We start from the raw sequence: 23,748 nt of genomic DNA on the forward strand, positions 1-23,748 counted from the left end.
ATCAACAACATTTCAGGTCACACTTACAATTTGACCTACAAAAAAATGGTTTATATAATCTGGATAAAATGTTGGATTGTTTCCAACAGCTAGAGTTACACAATTAAAGAGTGTGGTCTTGACCAGTTATCCTCAACTGGTAGGGTCGCGGAGGTGGGTGGGTCGTGGACAGCAGTACAATAAATAAATTAATAATATTGAATGTGCATCTGATCTTAGACTTGTCTTTAATTTAGAAAAAAAAAACTGCAGCAAATTAGCGGCGTAACCATGGTAACCATCATTTGATAAATGCTCACCTTAAGTTTGTGTTGATCATCGGAGGCAAGATGGCGGAGCATTTAAAAATTTACTTTTTTTGTAAATTAAGGATAAAAATGGACAGAAACCCCAGTGTGTGATTATGTAATGAGGTGCATGCACATGAGATCATGAAACCATCCAAAAATAAGTGTGTATATATAATACACACAAATATGTGTATTTATGTTAATGTGTGTTTATGTGTTAGGTAAAAAAAAAAATGTAAAAGTCAGTCGTGACTTAATGATCAGGGAAAAATGTGGGTTACAGGGTGCAAACCCCTGGTCTAGACCACACTATAGTTTACAGAGACTTAACAATTCCCCTCAAGAGTAATTGCGAAGAAAATTCCACCCATTCTTCTTCCTTGTGAAAACCTGGCCTGGCCTACATTGGGGTGTGTCGTGCTTGTAGTGCCCAACGTAGCGTAGCGAATGCATCAGAGACTCCACACCTCAAGATTTTTTTCATTTTCAAATTTGTAGTCACCATCTTTATCTATTACATTTATCAGATTCCACAAAGCTGTGTGAAATCTCCCTCTGGAGACACTAAAGGCTTCATACAACTACATGTGTAGTACTCTCCAACACCTGGGAATACTTTGTTGTAATGAGTTCCCCTTTAAGATCGTAGTTGATACATTTAGGTTTGAATAGGGACAGTAAATACCAAAGTAATTTTGGTTTTTCAGAAAAACTCTAATGAACTTCAATAATGACATACAGAAATTCAGCTACAAATGATTGCGGTTAATTGACCTCCGTCACTCCCCAGATCATGTGCTTTGGGGGGAAAGCTCCTTTAATGAAACCTCTAACTGAAGGTGCAGACTGCTTTACATGGAGCTGGAACAGAGGCCTGTGTGTTCTCCTACTATGGCTGTGTTTGTCCAAGGCACAGAGGATTGTGGGAGGGAGCCGCCATCAATCTGAGCTTGTGCCAACCACTGCCAGCTTTTGCCCGTCCCTCATACACACACACACACACACACACACACACACAAGCACACATGCTTTTGCTTTTACTCATGTGTGAGGTCATCAATGTTCTTCAGTCATCTCCTGGTCATCTCAAGTGCCCAAATTCACAGGGTGGAGATACTTGATTTGCATCTTGTGAAAAAACATGCAGTAGTTGTATCAACCTCATTGTTGAGTGAAAGACTAGAGAATCCAATAGATCAACTTTTTAATATTAATTTTGCCTATCAATATTGAGCACCTCGAGGTTGTTTTACAATCACACTGGCATTTTATCAGTCAAGTCCCAGTCCATATTCAATTCTTTTTACAGAAACATACATACAATGTCAATATTGACGTCAGCCTAAAAAACTGTTTAAGTTGGACTCATCACAAAGTCCCTATTAAGTATAAAGCACACAGCAGACTACACATGACAGCTTTATCATATGGCCAGACATCCAAAATCCAACTGATACTCCTATGCTAGAGTAACACCACCTGTTACCAAGGTTTCTGTACGTCAGTTAGTTTGTGGCAATTTGATACAAACTTTATAGGAAAAGTTACAATGTGATGTGAGCACAATATAAACCAAAATAATCAAGGTATTAAAACTAGATTTCACACAGGAAGCTGCTACAAGACAAGGCAACAAGATTTTCTTTTACCTACCTCAGTTTGTATGTATTATAGTAGTACAAATTACCTAACAAATCTGCAGTTAAATTACCAAAAACCACATGCAGGTACCCTGGGACTATTGGGGCCTCGGTTTGTGGGCCCAGCCCAAATAAAGGCTTGGCCTGGCTTGTAATTGACTATTTAGGTCATCCCAAATATGTTGGATGAGATGGAGGTCAGGGCTCTGTGCAGGCCAGTCATACTGTTCTTCCACACCAACCTCGGAAAACCTTTTCTTAATGGAGCTGAACCAAAGAAAATGTTGTAAGAACCCTATTGTCTAAAATATCATTGTACCCTGTACAAGGGTTTCTTTTATTGGAACTATGAAGAGCATGTGGCTAAGTTTCTCTATTACATTAAAGTGTGGCAAATTAGTGGTAGATAAATTAGCATCCATTTGTTGCACATTTCTAACAAACACTGACATTTTGGTAAGAAGGTCTAGTCTTACCAAGACTTAAACTAGAAAGGTTGAGAATGTCCTAGCCAAGGAGAGGAGTGAAGAGTAAGCTTACCCTTTGGAGCGATTCCTTGACCACAAAGTGTATTTGTTTCACTTTTTAATGAGGCTAGGCTAACTGCTTCCCCACTCTCCCAGTCTTTATGCTAAGCTAGACTAAATCTCGAACCACCAATTTGTCAGCGAGAGCTCAATTGAAAAATATGGAATATTGGAACTAAAACCAACAAACCAGCTAAGCAGGGTGAAAGTGTTTTGGACAAGAAATATGCATTTATATAGTCAGAAAGCAGGAATAGCGGACTATCAGTTGTTTTGTAGGTGTTGTGTTTTCAGTTGAGTCACTGTTGAGTGACAGAGTCCATTTATTTCTCAAGTCCTCTCCTCCTTGAGTCAGTAGTCTGTAGCGCTGTGCTGAGGCTCGACCCTCCAGCAGAGACACACAGATGACTGATGGTAATGACAGCCTCGTGATGGCTGGTCACCGGACACATGAGCCTCCTCACAGCTGAGTCAAACACTGTGTCAAATACCACAGACAACTGTTGTCACGGGCAACTGTTGTGCCCAGTACTGCCAAAGCTCAAAGCTTACCAGGTGACATTATAAACACCATGTGGCCTCAGGCGAAGTGGCTGTTGGCTTAAAACTGTAAGACTCACTCGCAACGATACAACTGTTAGCCTCCTTCTACTGCTGTAAGGCTAACTTTAAAGCTGCACTAAACAACAATTCTATAAGAACATGGGTCTAATGACTATGTGCAATATGAAAAAAATCACTTGTAGTTGATTGTTAATAAAACAGCATAAGAAGGATTAAAACAATATCTGCGTGTGACAACGCAAATAAAGGAAATAAAAAACTTAAAGGTCCCATGAAATGAAACTGTCACTTTCTTTCAAACATTAATATGGCTATATTGATTGTGAAAAGCATCACAAATAGTGACAAATCTACAGATAAGTATGAACTCTGCAATTCTCCTGCAAGTTTAGCTTCGGTTCAACCTGGTTTCAGATGTTTTCAGAGAAAAAGCTTGGACACTACCTGCTCAGCAGCAAGCAGCAGACAGACACAGTTGGAGCCTATAGCTAGTGAACATAGTGAAGTAAGAAAGACAGATATTTGGTTGAGAAATTGGGTCAATGAAATACTGGACTTACATCCTTCCACAAGAAAGCTAAAACTATTTCTTACTGGATGTGTAAACAGGCACTAGTTTACATCAAATGTACAAGGCCAAACTTACTAGTTCTAGTTACTTGCGGAATGAAGAAATGAATGAAGAAAATAATTAAAGTACTGCACCATCCCTACCATCATAGCTGTTTACGCAAGATTGAATTGTTAATATTTGGCTTCCTGGTGTTACATTTAATAATTTAACGTTAAAATTTACAGCTTAAACATCTATCCATCCATCCATCTTCGTCCGCTTATCAGGTATCGGGACACGGGGGCAGCAGCTCCAGCAGGAATAAACAACACACCGTTTTTTTTTTACTGACAATGACTTATTCCACTATCTCAACACAGCTTGGCTTGGTCCTGATTGGCTTCTTTGATTAAAACCATTTCTGAAACCTTGTAAACCGGACTAATTTGAAATGTGAAAAGCTGCCTTTAACCATTGTCCTAAAGCCACCTAGCAACACCCTACCAACCACTGGGCCTGACACACCAACCCGACGGCCGACCTGAAGGGCAGTCGGATTGACAGCCTCCCCGAGATGGTCAAAAACTACCTCGGAACACACCGAAGCGACGCCGACTTGAGCGTACGTTCTGCGTGTGCACGAGACGCAACACGTCTCCATAACAGCAGGCGGCGTTAATCTGTATTGCCGCCCAAAAATTGAAAACCGGCAGCTGATTGGACGGATGCGTCACATGGGTCTGGCTTCTCTGGAATTTCAAAACTGACCATATCGATGGCTTGTTCGGAATACGATCTTGTATTTTACGAAAGTAGTTCACCAAAACATGTTTCTGAAAACATTTTAAGCAAGAAATGGGCCATGCAGTTGCTGAATCTGTCTTCATTTCAGATCAACAAAAGTCAGTTTAAAAGATTTTTGTCAGTTTTTGAGAGGGGTTAGTCACTCTCATCCCGCTCGTCATTTCCGGGTTAGCACTCCACCAATCAGATTGCTCAATGAGTCCGACTGCCCCCCCAAAGATTTAACATGTCAAATTGGCCAAAATGAAGGCCGCTGTCGACGGCACGGAACACACCGAACAGACTGACCTTGCCAGACTGTCTGGCAAATGTCCCCAAATATCCTTGCAACTACCTAGCAAAACACTTTCAACCACCCAACACTTCAATTCAACTTTTTTTTAAAGTATTTGCAAACATAATGGAGAAGGTTATCCCAATCCTGAGCCACAGTAGATGAAAACAAAATCATGAAAACGTATATACAACATATAACACCGTATGATGCTATAATATGTCATGGTGTGTAAGGCTATACATGTGACTCTACCATAGACTGTTGCATCGTGGCTGCTTCAGGGACAGGCCAATGTTCTGTGACCTTATAAAAATATTGTGGCGCATGCTCTTGCTGCTTGTTGCCCTCTCTTTGCTTCTGACAGACAGCTCACAGGTGTTTGGCTAGAGCTATATTTACAAAGGTCATAAATGGAACAGTGAGGCATGATACTGACAGGGATATGATTACTCCACCATTGGTAGATCTCAAGTACATGTTCATCAAATCCTGGGAAGGAACATTTTTAACTTGAATATCTTAATCTCAATCATAATGAAGTAATAAAACATAAACAAATATCACATTCAAGTTTTAAGAGTCCTATAGCCAACCACTATTGTATTAGTTAGTTTGTGGATAACCCTGATAACAGTCAATATTTGCTTTATAATGGTCAAAATGTACACTTAATTACATTGCAATGCTTTGGACTCCCAAACAGGATGCATACCAACTGGTGGCTGGCCTGCAGACAGGAAGTGGATTGTTTAAGAATGACTTCACCTCATAGCTGCCACCATGGCCCCCTCCCCATCCCCATCCCCATAAACTATGAACTGGAATTGAAGCTAAAAACAAAGATGCTTTGTAGTCTCTGAAAAGTTGACATTCCGGAAGAACTTTGTCTGTTATGTCTTTTAACCATTAAGTTCCTATATACAGGGACAACCCCTGTTCAATGTGACACAATTCACTCATTTCGTAGTTAAGAGCTGTCACTGAACGACAGGAACCAGGAAATACAATTCTCAGAATAGTTTTTCAGATAAACATAACCTCACCATGATGGAGCTTTGGCAAAACACCAACTTTAAAAAACTGCTATTCCCACATTTAGAGACTCCCCTCTGCTCTTTCTTGCCTTATTTTTACCCACCCAAATGCAGCTGTTTCCCAGCGTGCATGCAGAGGGAACTGCTGGGAAACAGGATTCCAAAATCTGGACTCACAGACTCATGGACTTTCGTGAGAGCTTAGGGTTGTCCCAATGTCAAATTTTAAAGGTTGTGAGGGTTAAAGTACACACTTACCGAGCCCTTTCCGTGAGCCTGCATCGATGCAGACATCACCAAAGGGAATTACCCACAGTTCAAAGCGGGACGTTTACCGCGGAGACCATAGGAAAATCCAGAAAAAAAAGATTTTGAAAATGTGGAATCTAATAGAATGGCATCCTGAGCAGTGGGGTTGAACACTGTATCCCTAAATTTATATTTAAGCAATATTACAGCGCAGAGGTTCGTAAGCATCACTAAAGTGCCAATAATATGACGTTAAATCAAAAAAACAAAATGCAACAGAGATGATTTCTAATCCCTCCCTGTTTAGTCAGCCAGTCAATAAAGCTAACGTTAGCTTTTGTAGGGATCGTGGTATTTCCCAAACTGAATAATTACCGCACATATAAACACAGAACTGCTTTGCTAGCTCCATCGTGTTGTAAGACATCTCCCAACATTTCCCAACAGACAACTCCAGAAAGTTGTAATGTGTGTGTGTGTGTGTGTACGTGAGAGTGTGTGCATGTATGTGTGACTTGTGAAAATAAAGCCATGTATTTAAAATAACTAATCTTAGGGGCGGAAATAAAAAAAATGGTTGTGGCTCACGCCCTCTTATTAACAGGCATAGTTAGTGCAATATTCTACTGCTCACCTGGTGGCTTGGTGGTGAAATGCAGCCATACTGTCTTATGACTACTTATGATGTGCAGTTCCCCTTGAAAACATGTTTCTTTTAGCCTATTTTTCTCCTTATTGTAAATAGTACTAATTATATTGAAAACTGCATTATTTGTGATTAAATGATGGCTGTTAGCAATGTTTTAGGTACCCCCACAGATGTATGATTTTTCTATTTTCATTGGAGCTCAGAGCCCTCCTCATGGGAGCTCAGCTGCCACTGACTCCCATGTCATGTATTTTGTTTTAATTCTTTATGTTTGACAATTCCCTAAAGTTTTTGCCAAATTTCAAGGAATAGTATTTTTATCTGCACATGTAATGCACTTTCCAACTTTAGTTTTCAAAGGTGCCAGGGAAATAAAGTTTACTCACCAACAATCCTGACAATGTTGATCTCTGTTCCCTTATTTAAACCCTTCAGATTCTTTGCAAAAGGTCATAATTCATCCATGTATTGTTTTCAGACAAGGCGTGTCATGTGGCTTGACATTCATACAGTGTAGTTTCATGCTACCACTATAGCTGTGGAAATGAATGATCATTGTATTGTGTGATAGTATCAGCATGTATAGTGAAAAAAGCAGGGGACCCAGACAGCTTCCTCATCCAACTCCAAAACAAAAGTCATATCCTGTGATGCATAATTACTAAGACTAATGTAAACATTTCTCCCTGTTATATATTGAATGTTTGGTACCAGATAAGAACACATTCAGAGACTGACCCAGTTCTCAAGTTCTCAGGCCCAAAAGGTACTGAATCCGCCAATTCTTACTTAAAACTGATCTCCCACAAGCTTTACTTACAAAATGGTATCTGACCTGCGTAAACAGGACCCACCACATACATATGGTTTTAAAACCTGTGAGGTTACCTCAGTTTGCGATGTTGGTGTCATAAAATTATGGAAACCACATGAATATACTGTAACTAATTAAACCAAGATAACAGAAAAAGGTCTTGTTACAGATGCTTCCTCCATTTATGTTGGAGTGTTCTGAAAGATGTTAAAGCTGATTAATTAGTATTGTTACATTAACAATCAATTAAATGTGTTATGTGAAGTTAAGTATGCAACTCAAATCAGGCATATTACAGGCAGAAGTCTTATGCCAAGAATTATATATAATTTACATCAAAGGAAGGCCTCGTTTTGTAATTCTATAAAAACATCTAATATTTGGAAAACACAACAAGGATACTGTGTGAAATCGAAATATGAATGCTTGATATGAGATCTTTATTTTTTACAATTCAGAGTGTCAACATGGTGTTTATCTGTGTGTGTGTGTGTGTGTGTGTTTGTCGGAGGCTGCATTATATTCCCAGCTGCTCTATGTGTCAGCGCCAGCGTATAAATAGACTCGGCCTAACTGGAAAAGTCCCTCTTGCTGAGGGGGACTCATGACATCGGGAAACTTTCCCTGACACATGCAAAGGTAATTTCTATTTTGTATTCGGCCCTTGACAATATCTGCATACGCAGCTGCATTAGAACTCACAAATCACTGTTTGGCTCATCTTAGGACTGTTAGCGTAGGCTTGCCCCTGTTACATATTCTGCAGTTATCTTTGTAAGTCATCTGTAGGAGTCTGATTCAGGCTGCGGAAATTGTTTGTATTTATTATTCATTAACAAATAAAAGGAAATTGTATCTGTATACCTAGTAACCTAGTCCTGGTGACATAGGCGTAGATCTTGAATAACCATTCAGACGGCTCAAAACATGTGTGGAAAACAAGAACTGTGTCTAACGTTACTTGTGCTACATTGGGCGGAGGTTAAAGAAACACAAAGGGAGCTTTAAAAATAAAGAGGTGGTTTCATGTCTGCTTTGTAGTTTCAAATTCAGCCGCTCATAGCTTTAACAAGGTCTCATTCTCTAACCGTTTTGTTATCAAGATGTACATGATTTCCAAACAGAAAACATCTGGAAATGTGTGATGTTTTAAATGTGCAGAACATTTTTTGAACAGTACAGGACAATAATAATTTCTTTTACATAAATAAACACATTTACATACATAAACACAAATTGTTGCATACAAATTCACCAGAACGCAGGAAATAGAGTGTTTGAAGTTCAAATTAGGATAATGGGAGGACCCCCATGTTGTGGCTGTGAGCAGTTCAACAAAGTGCTGCCGTGAGGGACTAAACACTGAGAGATGCATGAACACACTGGGACGCGCTTGAGATTTTATTGCAATGATTTATTCCTCCACACGTAAAACACAACTAGCACTGCAGTCACCAAATGTAAAGTTGGTTTGTGAGTCAAAATAAGTGCGTTAGTGCGGCGGTTAACAGAAACTGTTTGCTCCCAGGCCCATCCCCCCTCTGTCAAAGCCCAAAAAACCCAGGTGAACAGGTGCAGCAAACAAATAACCCCTGGTTACAATGCCACCAACCCCCCCCCCAAATGTTGAAACTAAACCTACACCCTTGACTGGTGAGAAATCACTGCCAAGTCTTGCTTGGACCACATGTATCTTAGAACTTGGCCTTCATTTTGATTTCAACTACACACCAGTAAAGTAAAGTTTTGTGACTGCATCTCGCACGGTTATAGTCTATTAGTCTATATCCTCGACGTTCCGTCGGATGCTTGTATTTTCAACGATGTCTGTTTCCTTTCGCTTTCTTTGTGTTGGAATTTTAAACTCCGATGGATTTATGTGGACTATGGTTAACTGCATCTCACATCTCTGCATTGTCAATTGAGACATCTAGCTAGACTGTCTGTCCAATCTGAGTTTTCTGTCACAAGACTATTTTACAGCGGCTCAGCGCGGAGCTTAGTGCCGCCCATGATGATTGGGATTGGTTTAAAGAACATACCTTGTGTAACAATGATAGTTTTGTGAGAGAACTTTCACACTTACGTTCATGACTTAACCCCGTCTGTGTTGCGAGTCGCCTATAGGGTTGTCGCTCTGGGATGCGTCACTCCGGGATGGGTGAGTCCAATGCTGGGAGGGAAAATATTAAAAATAGAAAATTACATTGAAATAAATTACATTGGGTAAGAACAATACGTCACTTTTCCCGGCTCATAATAGTCGCCTAGGAACATACAGTATAGCGGCCCGTGGCTCTCAGCTAAATAACTCCAACTGAGCATGAGGTGATTTATCTCCAATGGCTGTTATTTCTGTTGTATGCTTTTTATACCTTTTGCAGGATTACTACCACTGTTTTAAAGCTTTGGCGACTTTGGCTAAATAATCACATATCAACAACAGCCCATTATTATTGCTTTTATTATCCTGCATACTATGAAGTCATTGTAGGTGTACTGCAGTGGTGACACAGCTACCTGAAGACAGGTCTAGCAATGCAGACTATTGTAGGTGTGACTGTGCAAAGCATGGTATATTGCCTATAACCATCTTGGCTCTGTCAAGTCTGCCATCGTAAACTCTAGTGAAACAGGAAGTTATTTTTTATTTTTTTTAAAGGTTTTTTCTTGGGGGATTTTAGGCCTTTATTTCCACAGGACAGACAAAGACACGAATGGGGAGAGAGAAGGGGAATGACAGATCTTTACTAACCCTAGTTGAGGTCTGGTATTTAATAACTCACCGTTGAACCTGAACAGTTTTTCACTTTGGAAGAAGAAAAGCACATTTGTTAAATGAGCCAATTTCAGTGATAATGATTGGCTTTTTATTGTGCTTTTTTGCTGTGAACTATGATATACTTTGTTAAGTGTTAAAATAGAGATGGAATCTTATTTTAATCCTCTATGTTTTAGAATCCTCTAATCCTCTTTTCAAATCAAATCCTCTTTTCTGCTATTATGTATATAATTTATTTTAAATTATTTAAAAAATTTATAAGTACGTAATGTTGTAACTGCTATTATGTCTGTTTTGTAATATGTGTTACTATCCCAGTGGCATGGGTGACATATACTCAAAAATTACATATGATGTTTCCAGTGTAGGGACTCAATATTTTAAATTTGATTACCAACTAAATAATAAATTAACAAATACTTAGCCCATAATTGTATTTGTGGCAGTGTGATGATACATTTGAAACACCATTTACACACCTCTGACAACCTGCGCTCTAAAGCACTTTTATTGTGAAAGTCATAATATTCCGTTTTCCGGTTCATCTTGTTTAGCTTGACGCTAGCTTAAGGCGTGTGTTTGTTTTGTAGCCTCTGAAGTGGACGCCGGTGAGGAGTTGGACACACACACACCGCCGCAGAGGAGCTGTCAGTGAGACAGGCGGAGTTTCTCAGTCTCCCCCGGTGAAGTCCCAGCGGAGGGACACGGTGGCGGGGACTCACAATTCCTACGCATCATTATCGGTTTGTCGTTGTCTTTGAGAGAATTATTTGACAAGCCCGACCATGACTTCGGTATGGAAACGGCTTCAGCGGGTTGGAAAGAAAGCGTCCAAGTTCCAGTTTGCTGCTTCATTTCAAGAACTGACGATAGAATGCACAAAAAAATGGTAAGTAACTATTGTGACACTTCTAACTGTGTTGCCTTTGGTTAACACCACTCTAATGTGTTGTCGCTAAGCGTTCAACGGACTTACATCTTTGTCGTTATGGAGAAAGTGCCATCTTCATTCAGAAATATTAATATTAAGTGATGTACGCCACAGAACCAGAAGGCATTTGAGGGAATCAGTCAGACCCTGTTTAGCTTACGCCAAGCAGCATTTTATGACAATAAAAACATTGGTTCGCTTGTTATTCCATCATTATTACCATTCGCCATTATTTACTGTACACAGAGGGGCGGAAGCGAACACCCTAACGTTAAACTGTTTCTAAAAGTTGAGACTTTTGAAATAATAGGCCTTCGCTTATTTTATAGTTCCCTATTCTCATTCTGCGGACTTCGTGCCGTTGCATGGTTTTGGATTAAAATCCAAACTGTGAATTTGATGTAATTGGTACTTTTTAATCGCAGGCTTATGTTAATCATGCAGCGTGGTTTTCAAAAACATATTATGACGCTCCTCCAGAGAGCACGCACCATCACTTCCGTATCTGCGTTTTTAAAATGTAAATATTGAGCCTATGAAGTTGTTACGGATGTGGTACGGCACACTGTTAAATAGAGCAGCCCGGAGTCATGCTAAATAAATTACTGGTTGTAGGAAAAAGTAATCAACCCTAACCTTAACCCTTCTGGAACAACAGTTAGTGTCAGGTATGCAGGTGGAGAACACCATCAGAACCAGGGATGAGGCCAGGATTTTACAATGATGGTCATAAATCATGAGCATGTCATAAAGCACGCTCACGATCCGATTAAACAGCAGAAAACGGAGCAAAATGTCTCCTGGCAAATGTATAGGTAGATCCGATCCATAAAGAACAATCATCTGTTGTTAGTCTATTTGCTGTTGGTCTAACTGCTTCAGTCTTGGCACTGACGGAGCTCCTTTAATTCCATTATCATTACTCATGGCGCAGTCAGCATGTGTTTCCAACCCTCCAGCCCTGGCCTGTGTGGTGGCTGGCCTACTATCTAAGAAGTGTCACACACACCGGCCAGTATCAACATGTTTCTGGTTCAGCCTGGTAGATCCTGACATCACACAGTGTTTGAGGACGGATACACTTTGCTTGTTCTTTTTTAAAGATTATTTTCTTTGTGGCATTTAAGGCCTTTATTTGATAGGACAGTTTAGTCATGAAAGAGGAGAGAGAGGGGGAATGATATGCAGCAAAGGGCCGCAGGTCAGAATCGAACCCTCGGTATTAGCAATTTGGCCGGGGAACCAAAAAGTCAACTATGAACCCTGCTTAGAAAGTAAAAGAATTGACTTAGAATCTCATAATTTTACAGTTTTGACTTGACAAAATGAAATAAGATAAATAATTATTCTTAGAAACTGACACACGCAAAAAAGCAACTCTTACTGTCTCTCTAATGTGAAACAAAGCTGCCTTCAAGTGCGGTTGGAAACGTCAAGCTCTATAAACGATCTGACGGAAAACAATAATTGTGAAATATAATGTTTACTTGTGTTTCCATGGGGTGGGGGTTTGGGTCTGAATGCACTGTTACTCCAAAAGATTTCTAAAAATCTGACTTACTACTCTAGCCTGACCAATGCATTATTAGCTCATTGCAGACATATCAGCAGATGTACAGTTTCAATGTCAGCCCATAACACAACATGAGTACAGCTATTGCTCACAATAGTTAAAACATGTAAGGGAACTTTATCAAAAATGTGTAGTTTTGTTATGGGATGTTTAAAAACAAAACAAATTTTAGCCAATAGGATTTTTAAACTGTCAAATATAGATATCAATATCTGTCTCAAAAATCCTATATTGGCTATAACCTTGTTACTACCTCATAGTTTCATAATTTTGAATTTGTAATTTTGTAATTTTTTTTTTTGAATTTGTTTGTCATTTTGATTGAATATCTCCTGATTATTACTTAGTATCTTCTCATTTTCAAAAGTCTTAAGTTGGATTTAGAAAGTGAAAGTTTTAATTTATTGTCTCATAATTTGGACTCAACGTTAGCGTTGTATCAGTCTTTACTCATCAGTTTTTTAATCTTGTCTTGGCAGATATGGGCTTCCATAATATCGCAATGATAGACATGAATAGAAAGGACGGCAGAGATCGCACAGTGTCCCAGGGCTTAAAGGGATTGCTCGGCTATTTTGAAATGGGGTTGTATGAGATCTGGGCAAGGTCAGCAGCAAAACATATTTAATCCAACTTAAAAGGCCCACCTAAAAAATCCATTTAATTATTTTTATTTTTTACTTTATGGCCTTTAATACACACAACAATCAACAATCAGTTAACATCACAAAAGTAAGAGAAAAAAAACCTTGAGATTGGTTTTCATTTGTCATATAGAAAAAGCCCTTTTAGGTAGAGAACACATACTGTTATCTTGATCAGTCGCTATAGAGATTCTGCGTGGGAATAGTGATGAATAAATTGAACAATGATTGTACTAATAAGACAACTAATTTTTGACAGGTACGGGGATCCCAACCAGTCAATAACTGGTGCCCACCTTCTCATAAAAATAGGCATTTTTTGCTGTAGCTGGGCGGTCGTGTACTCCATTGTGCAGAAATGCTTTACTTACTGTAGCCATTGAGCAGCCGCTGGAGGGCAAGGCTTCATCCAGTTCCATTTCAGTTTAAGTTTCTGCTATATTTAGAACATTTTAAACGCTTTACCTTGCCGTGAGACAGCTCTTTCCTCCTGTTTCCATAGAGGTTTCCTCTCTCTCTTTGGGCTGTCCAGTCTCCCTCTTCAACGCTTCTTCTTCTGCATACTCCACTACATAAAGGTCTCCACAGTGAACGGCATTTTGTCATCACTATCATTATCATTTAAGAAAAAATATTTTCTTGTATTTGTTTATTCCATAAACCACGGAAAATCTGACCCAAACAGCTGATCTGCAGCATAATACAGTGCACAGCCCAGTTGCGATAATGCGTAGGAATGCGTAAAGAAAAAGTAGTGCAGGAGGAAAGGATACATTTTGCTGCAGACCCAGTCCACAGCAGCTGTCACGTCTGAACTCTGCCTGCTTCTTCAGACTAGCAGCGTGCTAACCACTATCTTCTATAGATAAAACATGATTATTACCTTGTACAACTACACTTCAGATAAGCCGAACTATCCCTTTAATGTCGAGTCCAGACACAGGGTTGATGCATACACTGTATAAGTGAAGCCAAAACATCTGGATCGCCCCCCAGGTGACTGGCTGCAGTGTAGGTCCTTAACCCCGCCCTCCTTACGTTAGTGGATGGGACACGGGCCAAACTTAAAAATCTAAATATACTGAACAAAATTATAAACGCAACACTTTTGTTTTTGCCTCCATTTTTCAAAAGCTGAACTAAAAGATACAGTCTATTCTCTATCCATGGCGTTCCACTTCCGTGATTGCTCCGGTGCAAACGAAAAATTTCGCTGGATGTCCCTCATTTTCGTCCGGATGTCCGTGGATTTCTGAGGACTATGGTTAACTGCTCCTCAGCTCTCAGCAGGGTAAATCCAGACAGCTAGCTAGATTGTCTGTCCAATTTGAGTTTTCTGTGGCAGGTCTAAAACAACCTTTGAACATACACATTTTCCACCAAAACAAGTTCCGTCTTGAGGCAATTTTGAAGCGGCACCGTGGCTATGTCCACTGCTTAGCGCAACCCAAAAAGATTGTGATTGGTTTAAAGAAATGCCAACCAACCAGAGCATGTTTTTCTCCCATCCCGCAATGCTGTGTGGACTATCCAGGCCTTCCTATACTATATACAGACTATGTACAGTCTATGGTCCAGACCTTGAAGACCATCTGGTTATATGTGACTGATAAATGTTTACACTCTGAGGTTTACAGTGGTTTTAAACCCAGACTAACTTCTCAATTTCTTCAACAACAATAACCAGAGCAGCTCCTTTTGAGGCTGTGTCTGTACATGTTCACACTTTGTATGAGATCACGTGATGCTTTGAAAACACAGAACACACAGCAGCGAGCTCCAGCCTGAACCTAGATATCATGTGTCATTTCATTACAGTGTGTGTAAATGCTTAGGTGGATGTCTTATACTGCACTAATAACAATAATAAAGATGTAAGGCTGCGTTCAGACTAACCATGACACGTCTCCACTTCCTCCCACTCGACAAAAGTGGAGCTAGAGTCTGTACAGTAGTGATCTGGTGATGGTGCTGTGGTATGAAAGTCTTGCCTATACACAAGAGGTACAATAAAGCCAATAGGAGAGAGGGCAATGTCACTGTCTGCACACACCCCATTAGGGCTGGGCAGTATATCAATATTATAGTGACATCAATATATGAGGCTAAATATCCTCTTTTAGATATGCAGTATGACACACAACTGTTGTCTGTTCCTGTTTTTGAAGGCTGCATTACAGTAAAGTGATGTAATTATTTTTAACTTTCCAGACTACTTCTTTTAGTTGCCTTTACCCGTTTTGTCATTATGTCCACATAATAATTCATAAAAAAAATCTCATTGTGTAAATATTTTGTGAAAGTACCAATAGTAATAATGCAGCATTATTGATATTGATGTTTTTGTTCAAAAGTAGTCTGGCTAGTCCACACAGCAACCCCAGATGGGAGAAAAATGTGCTCTGGTTTATTGGCATTTCTTTAAGCCAATCACAATCGTCATGGGGCGGCGCTAAGCATTGGACGGAGCCTCGGTGCCTCTGCTAAATAGCCTCGGGAAGGAACTTGTTTTTGGTGGAATGTGTACGTTCAAAAGTTGTTTTAGTCGTGCAACAGAAAACTCAGATTGGACAGATAGTCTAGCTAACTGTCTGGATTTACCCTGCAGAGATCTGAGGAGCAGTTAACCATAGTCCTCATAAATCCACCAGAGTTTAAAATTCCTACACAAAGAAAGAGGAAGGGAACATTTGCCCGAAAACAGAATACCCGAGGCAGAATACCCGGCGGCACCGTAGCAATCCTGGAAGTGGAATATCAGGGAGATGGACTAGATCAAAAATATCATGATAATTGATTTTCTCCACATCACCCTGCTCTACCACACAAAGAGAAAAGCCTTTGTGCTAAATGACTTTGAGCTAAAGCCTTCTCTTTACCACGTTAATTGAAAACGCCGGTGCCGGTGTGTAAGGGGCTTTAAAGTTTAGGGAGAAATTAAACTCATGGGAGACTCATGGGTGACATCACAGACAGTGCGGCTTTGTTTTCTACAGTCTATGACAAGAATGTGTAAAATGTGGATCAGCTAGATGGGTTATCTCTCTGAACTAATGAACACAAGCCACTTACACTGAAGTAAGAGTATTTACACAGTCTGGGGAACTATTTAGTCTTACAATCAACAACTTCCCTCACTACATCCAGCCTTCCCACATATGGTAAAGCTCAAACACCTCGTACTTCAAGCTGAAAAACACTCAAGTTATTTGCAGCGCCTGGGTCTGATGTGAGCATCTTATGTAAATGTCATATAATCTGTACTCTACATACCACTAATTTACAGATATATATGGTCTAAAACACTTGTTGTAGGTCAGTGTGTTGCAACAGCACACAAACATGTCCATGATAAACAGTGCAGCAGGTGTTGGGTATTCTATTAAGCCTCTGTGAAGTTCAGATGTGTCTATTTCTGTTCTCTGTCTCTTTCACTCTCACTCCTCCCTCTTTAAACAGCCATTCGCACCATTCCACACATTCATAATGAGGGTCATGCAACATTAAAAGGAGACCCACTCTCCCCAGTCTTGGAGCAGTAGGGCTCTTTGAAGGGCAATACTGATATTATGGATTAAAACTTTTTTGCATTCAAGCTGCCAGTCGATCTGTTGATCATGTTCACCAGTATTATTGCTCAACTTTATCCTTGCCATTTGTTCAAATTCCAGTTCTGGTTCATAACAATTTGGCTTTCATTATTATGTTTGTAGTTTCTATTAGTTATGATAAAATTGTACACACTCCTCAAAGTAATCACTGAAATTTAGAAACATGGCTACAACAAAGTCCGACAGGTCAAGAAACATGAAAAGTTAGACAATCGGTCAAATTGAAGAAAAAAAACAAGCAGTTTACCCAGATTCTAGAGAACTGAAAGTGAGCAGACTTAAAATGGGGCTGATAATGTTAAACCAGGAAGTCAGTCTCTAAACTGCAGACCATTCCCCCAGTGTATTGCAAGCCCGGTGGCCCACCGGGACTAAGTTGCTCCCACCAAGCCTAAGCCATTGTGTGGGGAAATTTTAAATGTATTTTTTAGACATTTTTTTAAACTGCAGTTACAGTGGTGTGGCTCGGTTGGAAACTTAGGTGGTATACTATTTTAAAATCTCCAGTTAGCTTTCAGCACTGACTTCATGTAGGGCCCTATGTATTTAAATTACATAAAATGGCCGTCCCTTGTAGCCATGATAAATTAGACTGAAGATATTGCTTAGTCTACCTATTCAGGAGGAAATTAGCCAACTCTGCGTCCTTGTGGGCTCTAAGCTGTCTTCATTGTTCAAATACACCCTGTTACAGCTGTAGCGCGCTGGGTTTATGTTTATACAGGTACATCTAACAACCCGGCCTGATTGTCAAACTGGGTAGTTGATAACAACACACAGGCCAAAACACAAACAGATATTCCGTCACAAAACGGAAATTCCAATAGGAGAAAATACTGGCATTAGCATTGTTTTCAGAAAAGATAGTGGTTGTGTCTAATTCCGCATACTTCCATCAGTACACTGCTAATGTGCACTGACTACTTATTGCTGTAGTGTCTACTTTCAATGGTTGCTATTGTCCCAAAAGGAACGCTTATGTTAAAACACTTACCGGAAATGGCGAGCGGTCGGCTCGGCTCACCGCCTCTCAAATTTGGACAAAAATCTAAATTGACCTTTGTCGATCAAAAAAACAGACAGATAAAGCAACTGTATGGTCTATTTCTTGCTCAAAACCTTTTCAGAAACACGTTTTGTTGAACTTTTTTTGGAAAATATGGTTTTGAAATTCGGTATAAGCCAGACCTACGTGACAAGTTCATCGATGTCCCTGGTCCCTCCTCTTTCCGCCTTGTAGTCAAGATGGCTCCCATTTAGTGCGAGTAGGGTCCATCATTCCACATAAAACTTTTTGACCGTTTTTAGGCGGTCCTCCGAGTACTTTCAGTGCACTGACTTTTGGTTATCTACACTATATACTCACACTATATACACTATATATTCAAACACTTATAAACTAAGTGTTTGTAGTGTGCAGTGCAAGTAGGTGGTTTGAGACACAGACAGTATTTCAGATACGCATGTTTCCTTATATCTGATGATGCATTGGGGTCATTTTTTGATTTAGTTTAGTAAATATATTACCTATTGGACCTTCATCTGTATTAAAGCTTTATAGATGAATAAAAACCAACGCTGGTCCCTTCTCACTGCCAAATAAGGCCTGCTGACGTTTTGGTAAAGACACCAGTGGTGAGATCATCCGTTATGGACTGTACTAGACAACATCCAGTGATTTCAATGATGAGGCAGCAGCTTTTCAATACATAACATCACCATGATCAAAAATAGATAAAGTACAGAAGTATTGATTTCAATTTAGTAATCACAATGTTAATATAATGCTTGAAGTTTATTGTTCTGCCAGAAACTACAGTATTTATACTGTGGCACTTTCTCTATGCATACACCATTTGCCAAATGAATGTTGAAAGATTCAGCATCCTGTCTGTCCTTGGAGGCTGTCCTGGCCATCCTCAGCGGTCAACGCTCTGCTTTCTTTTCTCACATTTCTTACTATTGGTTTTGTTTTGACCTTAGTATAATAAATGCTGATGGTTTTAAGTAAATCCCTTGCGTGGAATCCCTCCTTACACTCATTGAGCCAGTTTGTGAGACACTCGTACACTGTTGATCAATGTTGATTTCTTTCAGAATCATTACACCACATCCTTTTTTTCAGAGCAGAGTGTGGGTAAAGTAAGTTAAACGGAAACGTAATGTGGCCCCAGGCCGCATTTCACAGCAATATGGCTTCACCCACTTCTTGGTTCTGTTTTTCCTAAGGTGATCTTCTCACATCAAGCTGCCGATCTAAACTCTAAACTAATGTGATGAGTCCTTGTTGTTGTGAGGTCTCCCACTATGCATATAGTAGGTTTGCAGTGTTTACAGTATCCTCCTCGCTCCCTCTCCTTTTACTCTCTCACACACAGGGGCACACAGCGAATCAGATCGGTTCATTCTCAGGACACTCTATCTCCGAGTTCTCACTCACACAGTCACATGATTTACATTTTCTCCTGGCTGGGTTCTTAGCCTCAATGTTTTTGAAAGCAGACAGATGGGCTTGTGTGCATGCTGAGTGCTTTCCCTGGGCATGTGCTCTCCCTCGGACTACATAATTAGATTACATGGAATTAGAAGATGGTTTCGGAGTGAAATATCCCAACAAGCGTTGGATGAATTTCCACGAAATGCCATGTTTTCCACAGGGTGAATTGTAATCACTTTAGTGATACCCCTGAATTTTCAACTAGTCTGTTAACATCGTCGTTGTGAGCATGTTAGCGTGCTGGCATTAGCATGTATACAGCCAGACAGAGCACTGTGATTTTCCAATTATCAGCGGTTAATATTATTCAATATAGTCCACTATAAAATACGCACAATGCACAGCTAATTTGAGTCTACATACAATGTGCCCCACATTTTACTCCCGTATGCAACAGGGCTGTGTTTTCCCGGATGAGAAGAAGAAGCAGAAGCAACCACGAAAACTGATAAGAAAGATGGAGCGGACTTTCTAAACAGTTTAAAAGTAGCATACAACGTCAATACAACCTTGTACCATCTGCCTGGGAGCTCGGTTGAAAGTGATTTTTGTTAGGGTTTGTTTAGATGATGCTAAATCATCTTTTTTTGATGCCAAAATGTTTCCAGGCGACGGACACTGCATTTTTCATATCATAGTGAGGGGTCTGGGTGTCCTCCCGACTTCATTTCCTATATTTGGATACAATTTTATGCACCAATTTACAGTGAAAATACCTTTATTTAGCCTTTGTGAAGAAGAAAAACACAGAAGACAATTGTATCAAAAATATAATGGAAAGTAGGTTGTTGTGTGTCATTAGGCATGTTTAAGTAGGTGTATTTAAATCCTGGAGCTTTCTTAGTTGGTATACTGCGTATACCTGCGTATCACATAGACTACACCACTGCTGACACTCAGCCCTAACAGTGATTAAACTTTAGTCAAGTTCTTCACTATAGAACAGTCAAACCAAAAATGGAACTGAAACATCCTTTCAGATCTTGTTTGTCGTATGGTTCAGAGAATGTAGGACCCAAGTGCAGAGTCAGCGGGCAGACTAGAGCTCGAACCTTTAATGAACGAAACATTCAAAAGGTGTCCAGAATACAGTAGGCAAATAAATCCAAAATGTAGAAGAAGTCAAAACAGGATTCCAGGAAACAGGGATACACAGGCAAAGTGGGTCGACTAAATATACACAAAATCCAACACAGAAATAATGACGTAACAGACAAAGAAAACACAGAGACTAAATACAAAAGGTAACAAGGATGAACAAGGACAGGTGACACAAGGGCTGGGAACAGGTGAAACAAATTAGGGTGAGGAAGACAATCACAAAAGGGGGGAATACACAAAGCAGGAAGTAAAACAAGACAAGACAAGACCGAAAAACAGACTACCAAAATAATACGGGAAACAGGAAACATAACCATAACATTGTCTGTATGTATTACATTCCTGCCCTTTGTAATGATTAAAGAAACACTGGACACACTAACATGTTATTTCATTGCAGGCAACCAGACAAACTGAGAGTGGTGTGGATCAGGAGAAACAGACGGAACAGCACAAAGGTAATAAAGCAAAGAAGAGTGTCTCTACAGGCCTCCTGCAGTAGAAATGTAGAAACATTCTATAATATATTGTTCTGATGGTTCCTTTCTTTTAGTCTTGTATTTTAAGTGTGATCTGCAGAGGCTTAAATACTGTCAAAGGAAACTTAGGCCACAATTGTGAGATTGAATCCCTTGTTTCTGTTGTCTTTTCCGTCAGCTCCACACCTGGCAGCCAGGGATCAAAAACCCCTACAGAGGCCTGGTGCTTTGGCAGGTTCCAGAGAGTTTAGACATCACTGTCACACTCTTCAAGGTAAGAGGTTAAGTCTCCACGTAGTTGCAGCTGATACATTATTGATAGTGGTGAAAGGTAACTAAGTACATTTACTCAAGTACTGTACGTAAATACAAATGTTAAGTACTTTTACTTTACTTGAGTCTTCTCTTTTCATGTCACTTTGTTAGGACAGTGTTAGGATGATTATTTATCAAAAGAATTATCAAAGAATTGACAAAACCACTGGAGTTCTCTCAAAGCATTTGCATTTACTTGCAAGTAGAGTCAGTTTTACAGCACTTTAGCGCAAGTAAAGGAAAATGACTACAGATTGTTCACAACAGTGTCTTTTTTAAAGGAGTTGGGAATCAAGTTAGTCATTCAGTTCATCATCAGTAGCTTTTCTTTTAATCTCTGGTCGGCCCGGCATCTCTTCCACATAATGCGTTCTGCCCTCAGGGATACATCCTGTGCTCTTTGCAAGGTGACTCAGCTTTCATGATTAACACTAGACTGGGTAAACCCACCTTGATCTGCCGGCAATTTGATTTTGCCCTGCAGCTCAGGCTGGAAACCTGTACATTTTTCTATCCTGCTTCCGTTACAAATCTGCGGGGACGAGTCAAAAACTTTCTTATCCACCTGGCGCGCTATTATCAGTTTTAACACAATGACGTTGGTCTGATTAGTTGAAGGACTATCCAATTGCGTACAGAGTCATTTGAACTATGCCGGTTATTTACCCCTCTTGTGCAGTAGAAAATTTGGATCCAAGTGGAAGTTTGGATGCAATTAATAACTGATTAATAACATTCAACTGTTTGGATCATTTTTACGCATTGAGTACTTTTACTTTTAATACTTTAAGTACAGTATATTTTCCTGATGATACTTACATGCTTGTACTTAAGTAACAGTTTCAATGCAAGACTTTTACAGTGTAGTATTAGTGCTTTTACTTAAGTAAAGGATCTGAATGCTTCTTAAACCACTGAATATTTGGATTACAGATGGGGAATATTGTAATTTAATCGGTTTGTCTGTCAACAGGAACCCACTGCAGAGGAGTTTGAAGACAAGGAGTGGACTTTTGTCATTGAAAATGTGAGTCTGGAGGATCCGTGTTATCCTTAATTGTGATTTCATTTCATTTACTTTTGTTGGAAAAAAAAATTAAATTCAGGAAGAAGGATTTTTTTCTGTGTTCAGTCTTGAGTACATTGTCCATTGTTTTTTTGTTTATAAGGAGACGAAAGGTCATAAGAAGGTGTTGGCATCAGCAGACGTCAACATGAAGAAGTTTGCCAGCGCCACACCGGCCCAGTATGATGTAACACTGAAGCTCAAACCGCTGTCTGTCAAGGTGGTGGAAGCCACGCTGAAACTGAACTTGTCTTGTGTCTTTCTCAAAGAGGGCAAGGCCACGTAAGTCTTGAACCCAGCAGCTTTTCTATGTCATTTACTCCAAGCAGTACATCCTCAAGGCTTTACAGAATTTAAATCAATACAAGGGTTTTGAAAGACCAATACGGATGTATTTTGGATATCCTCATTTTGTTCTACTCTCCACAGTGATGAGGACATGCAGAGTTTGGCCAGTCTAATGAGTATGAAACAGAGTGACATTGGAAACCTGGATGACTTTAATGACAGTGATGATGAAGGCGGTGAGGAAAGGAGAGCCAGCTATGGACATGCTGCTCATGTTACTGGTAAGGCTGGGCACACACCTAAACTACATGGGTGATTAGATCAGACTATTGGTATGAGCTGAATGAAAGTTAAACTGGAGAATGCAACTCCTGGAAATGGAGTCCACTTGCAAACATACAGCAGTGTTACAGACATAGACGTAATTTACAGGGGTTGATGGGAGAGTTACAACCCCTACAATAATCCAAACTGGCCAGTGCATATTTATATTAGTTACATGGTATTCTGCCTCGTCAAATGGCCAGAATTTAGTTATTGAAATCGGCAGTTGTGAATGTGAGTGCTATAATGTAATGTTATATTTGTGTTATGATTTTTCTTTTCATTTTTATGTCAACATGTCAAAGACACAGCCACAAGCATACAGACAGCAGCTTGACCCCGCACATATTCCATAAGAAATCCGTTCTAAATAAAGTGTTGCTGCGCTGGATGTAGCGTGGGAATGTGTGTAATGTCATTTGCAGCTTTCACACTGCAAGGTTTAATAAGTTCTGCCCTGCTGTCAACTTCAGCTCTGCATTAGCTGCGAGGGTTCAGGCAAGGATAGCCCTACTTACCTTTTTTGAACTGTTTCCTCAAACTGCTGTTACCGCTTTTGTTTCCTATTACGACTCGTTTCCTGTTTCACTTAGTCTTCCTCTCTGCTGCTCCTTTTCCCTGTTATACCAGCCTCTGTCTCTTCTAACATGAGAGTACATGATGTGGCTTGGAGGCCTGCAGTTGTATCAGGCCCCACAGGTAACTGTCTTCTCACAAATTTACACACACACACACA

General features: G+C 39.9%; 1 protein-coding gene across 13 annotated transcripts in view; it reads left to right on the plus strand.

Annotated features, from left to right (window-relative positions):
• The first annotated feature begins 10,773 nt into the window (after positions 1–10,773).
• Positions 10,774–23,748, plus strand: part of ehbp1l1a (EH domain binding protein 1-like 1a) — a 47,252-nt gene continuing 34,277 nt past the window's right edge. For 10 of the 13 annotated variants that reach the window (XM_032544392.1, XM_032544393.1, XM_032544401.1 and 7 more), the window contains exons 1-7: positions 10,774–11,072; positions 20,941–20,998; positions 21,198–21,293; positions 22,308–22,361; positions 22,504–22,682; positions 22,830–22,969; positions 23,643–23,711. In XM_032544392.1, the coding sequence (XP_032400283.1) occupies positions 10,969–11,072; positions 20,941–20,998; positions 21,198–21,293; positions 22,308–22,361; positions 22,504–22,682; positions 22,830–22,969; positions 23,643–23,711 (700 nt within the window). In that variant the 5' untranslated portion in view covers positions 10,774–10,968. The remainder of the gene's footprint in view (positions 11,073–20,940; positions 20,999–21,197; positions 21,294–22,307; positions 22,362–22,503; positions 22,683–22,829; positions 22,970–23,642; positions 23,712–23,748) is intronic. The other 3 variants (XM_032544395.1, XM_032544400.1, XM_032544405.1) reach the window with 1 other exon arrangement.

The sequence above is a fragment of the Etheostoma spectabile genome, chromosome 19 (assembly GCF_008692095.1).
Source record: "Etheostoma spectabile isolate EspeVRDwgs_2016 chromosome 19, UIUC_Espe_1.0, whole genome shotgun sequence".
Lineage (NCBI taxonomy): Eukaryota > Metazoa > Chordata > Actinopteri > Perciformes > Percidae > Etheostoma > Etheostoma spectabile.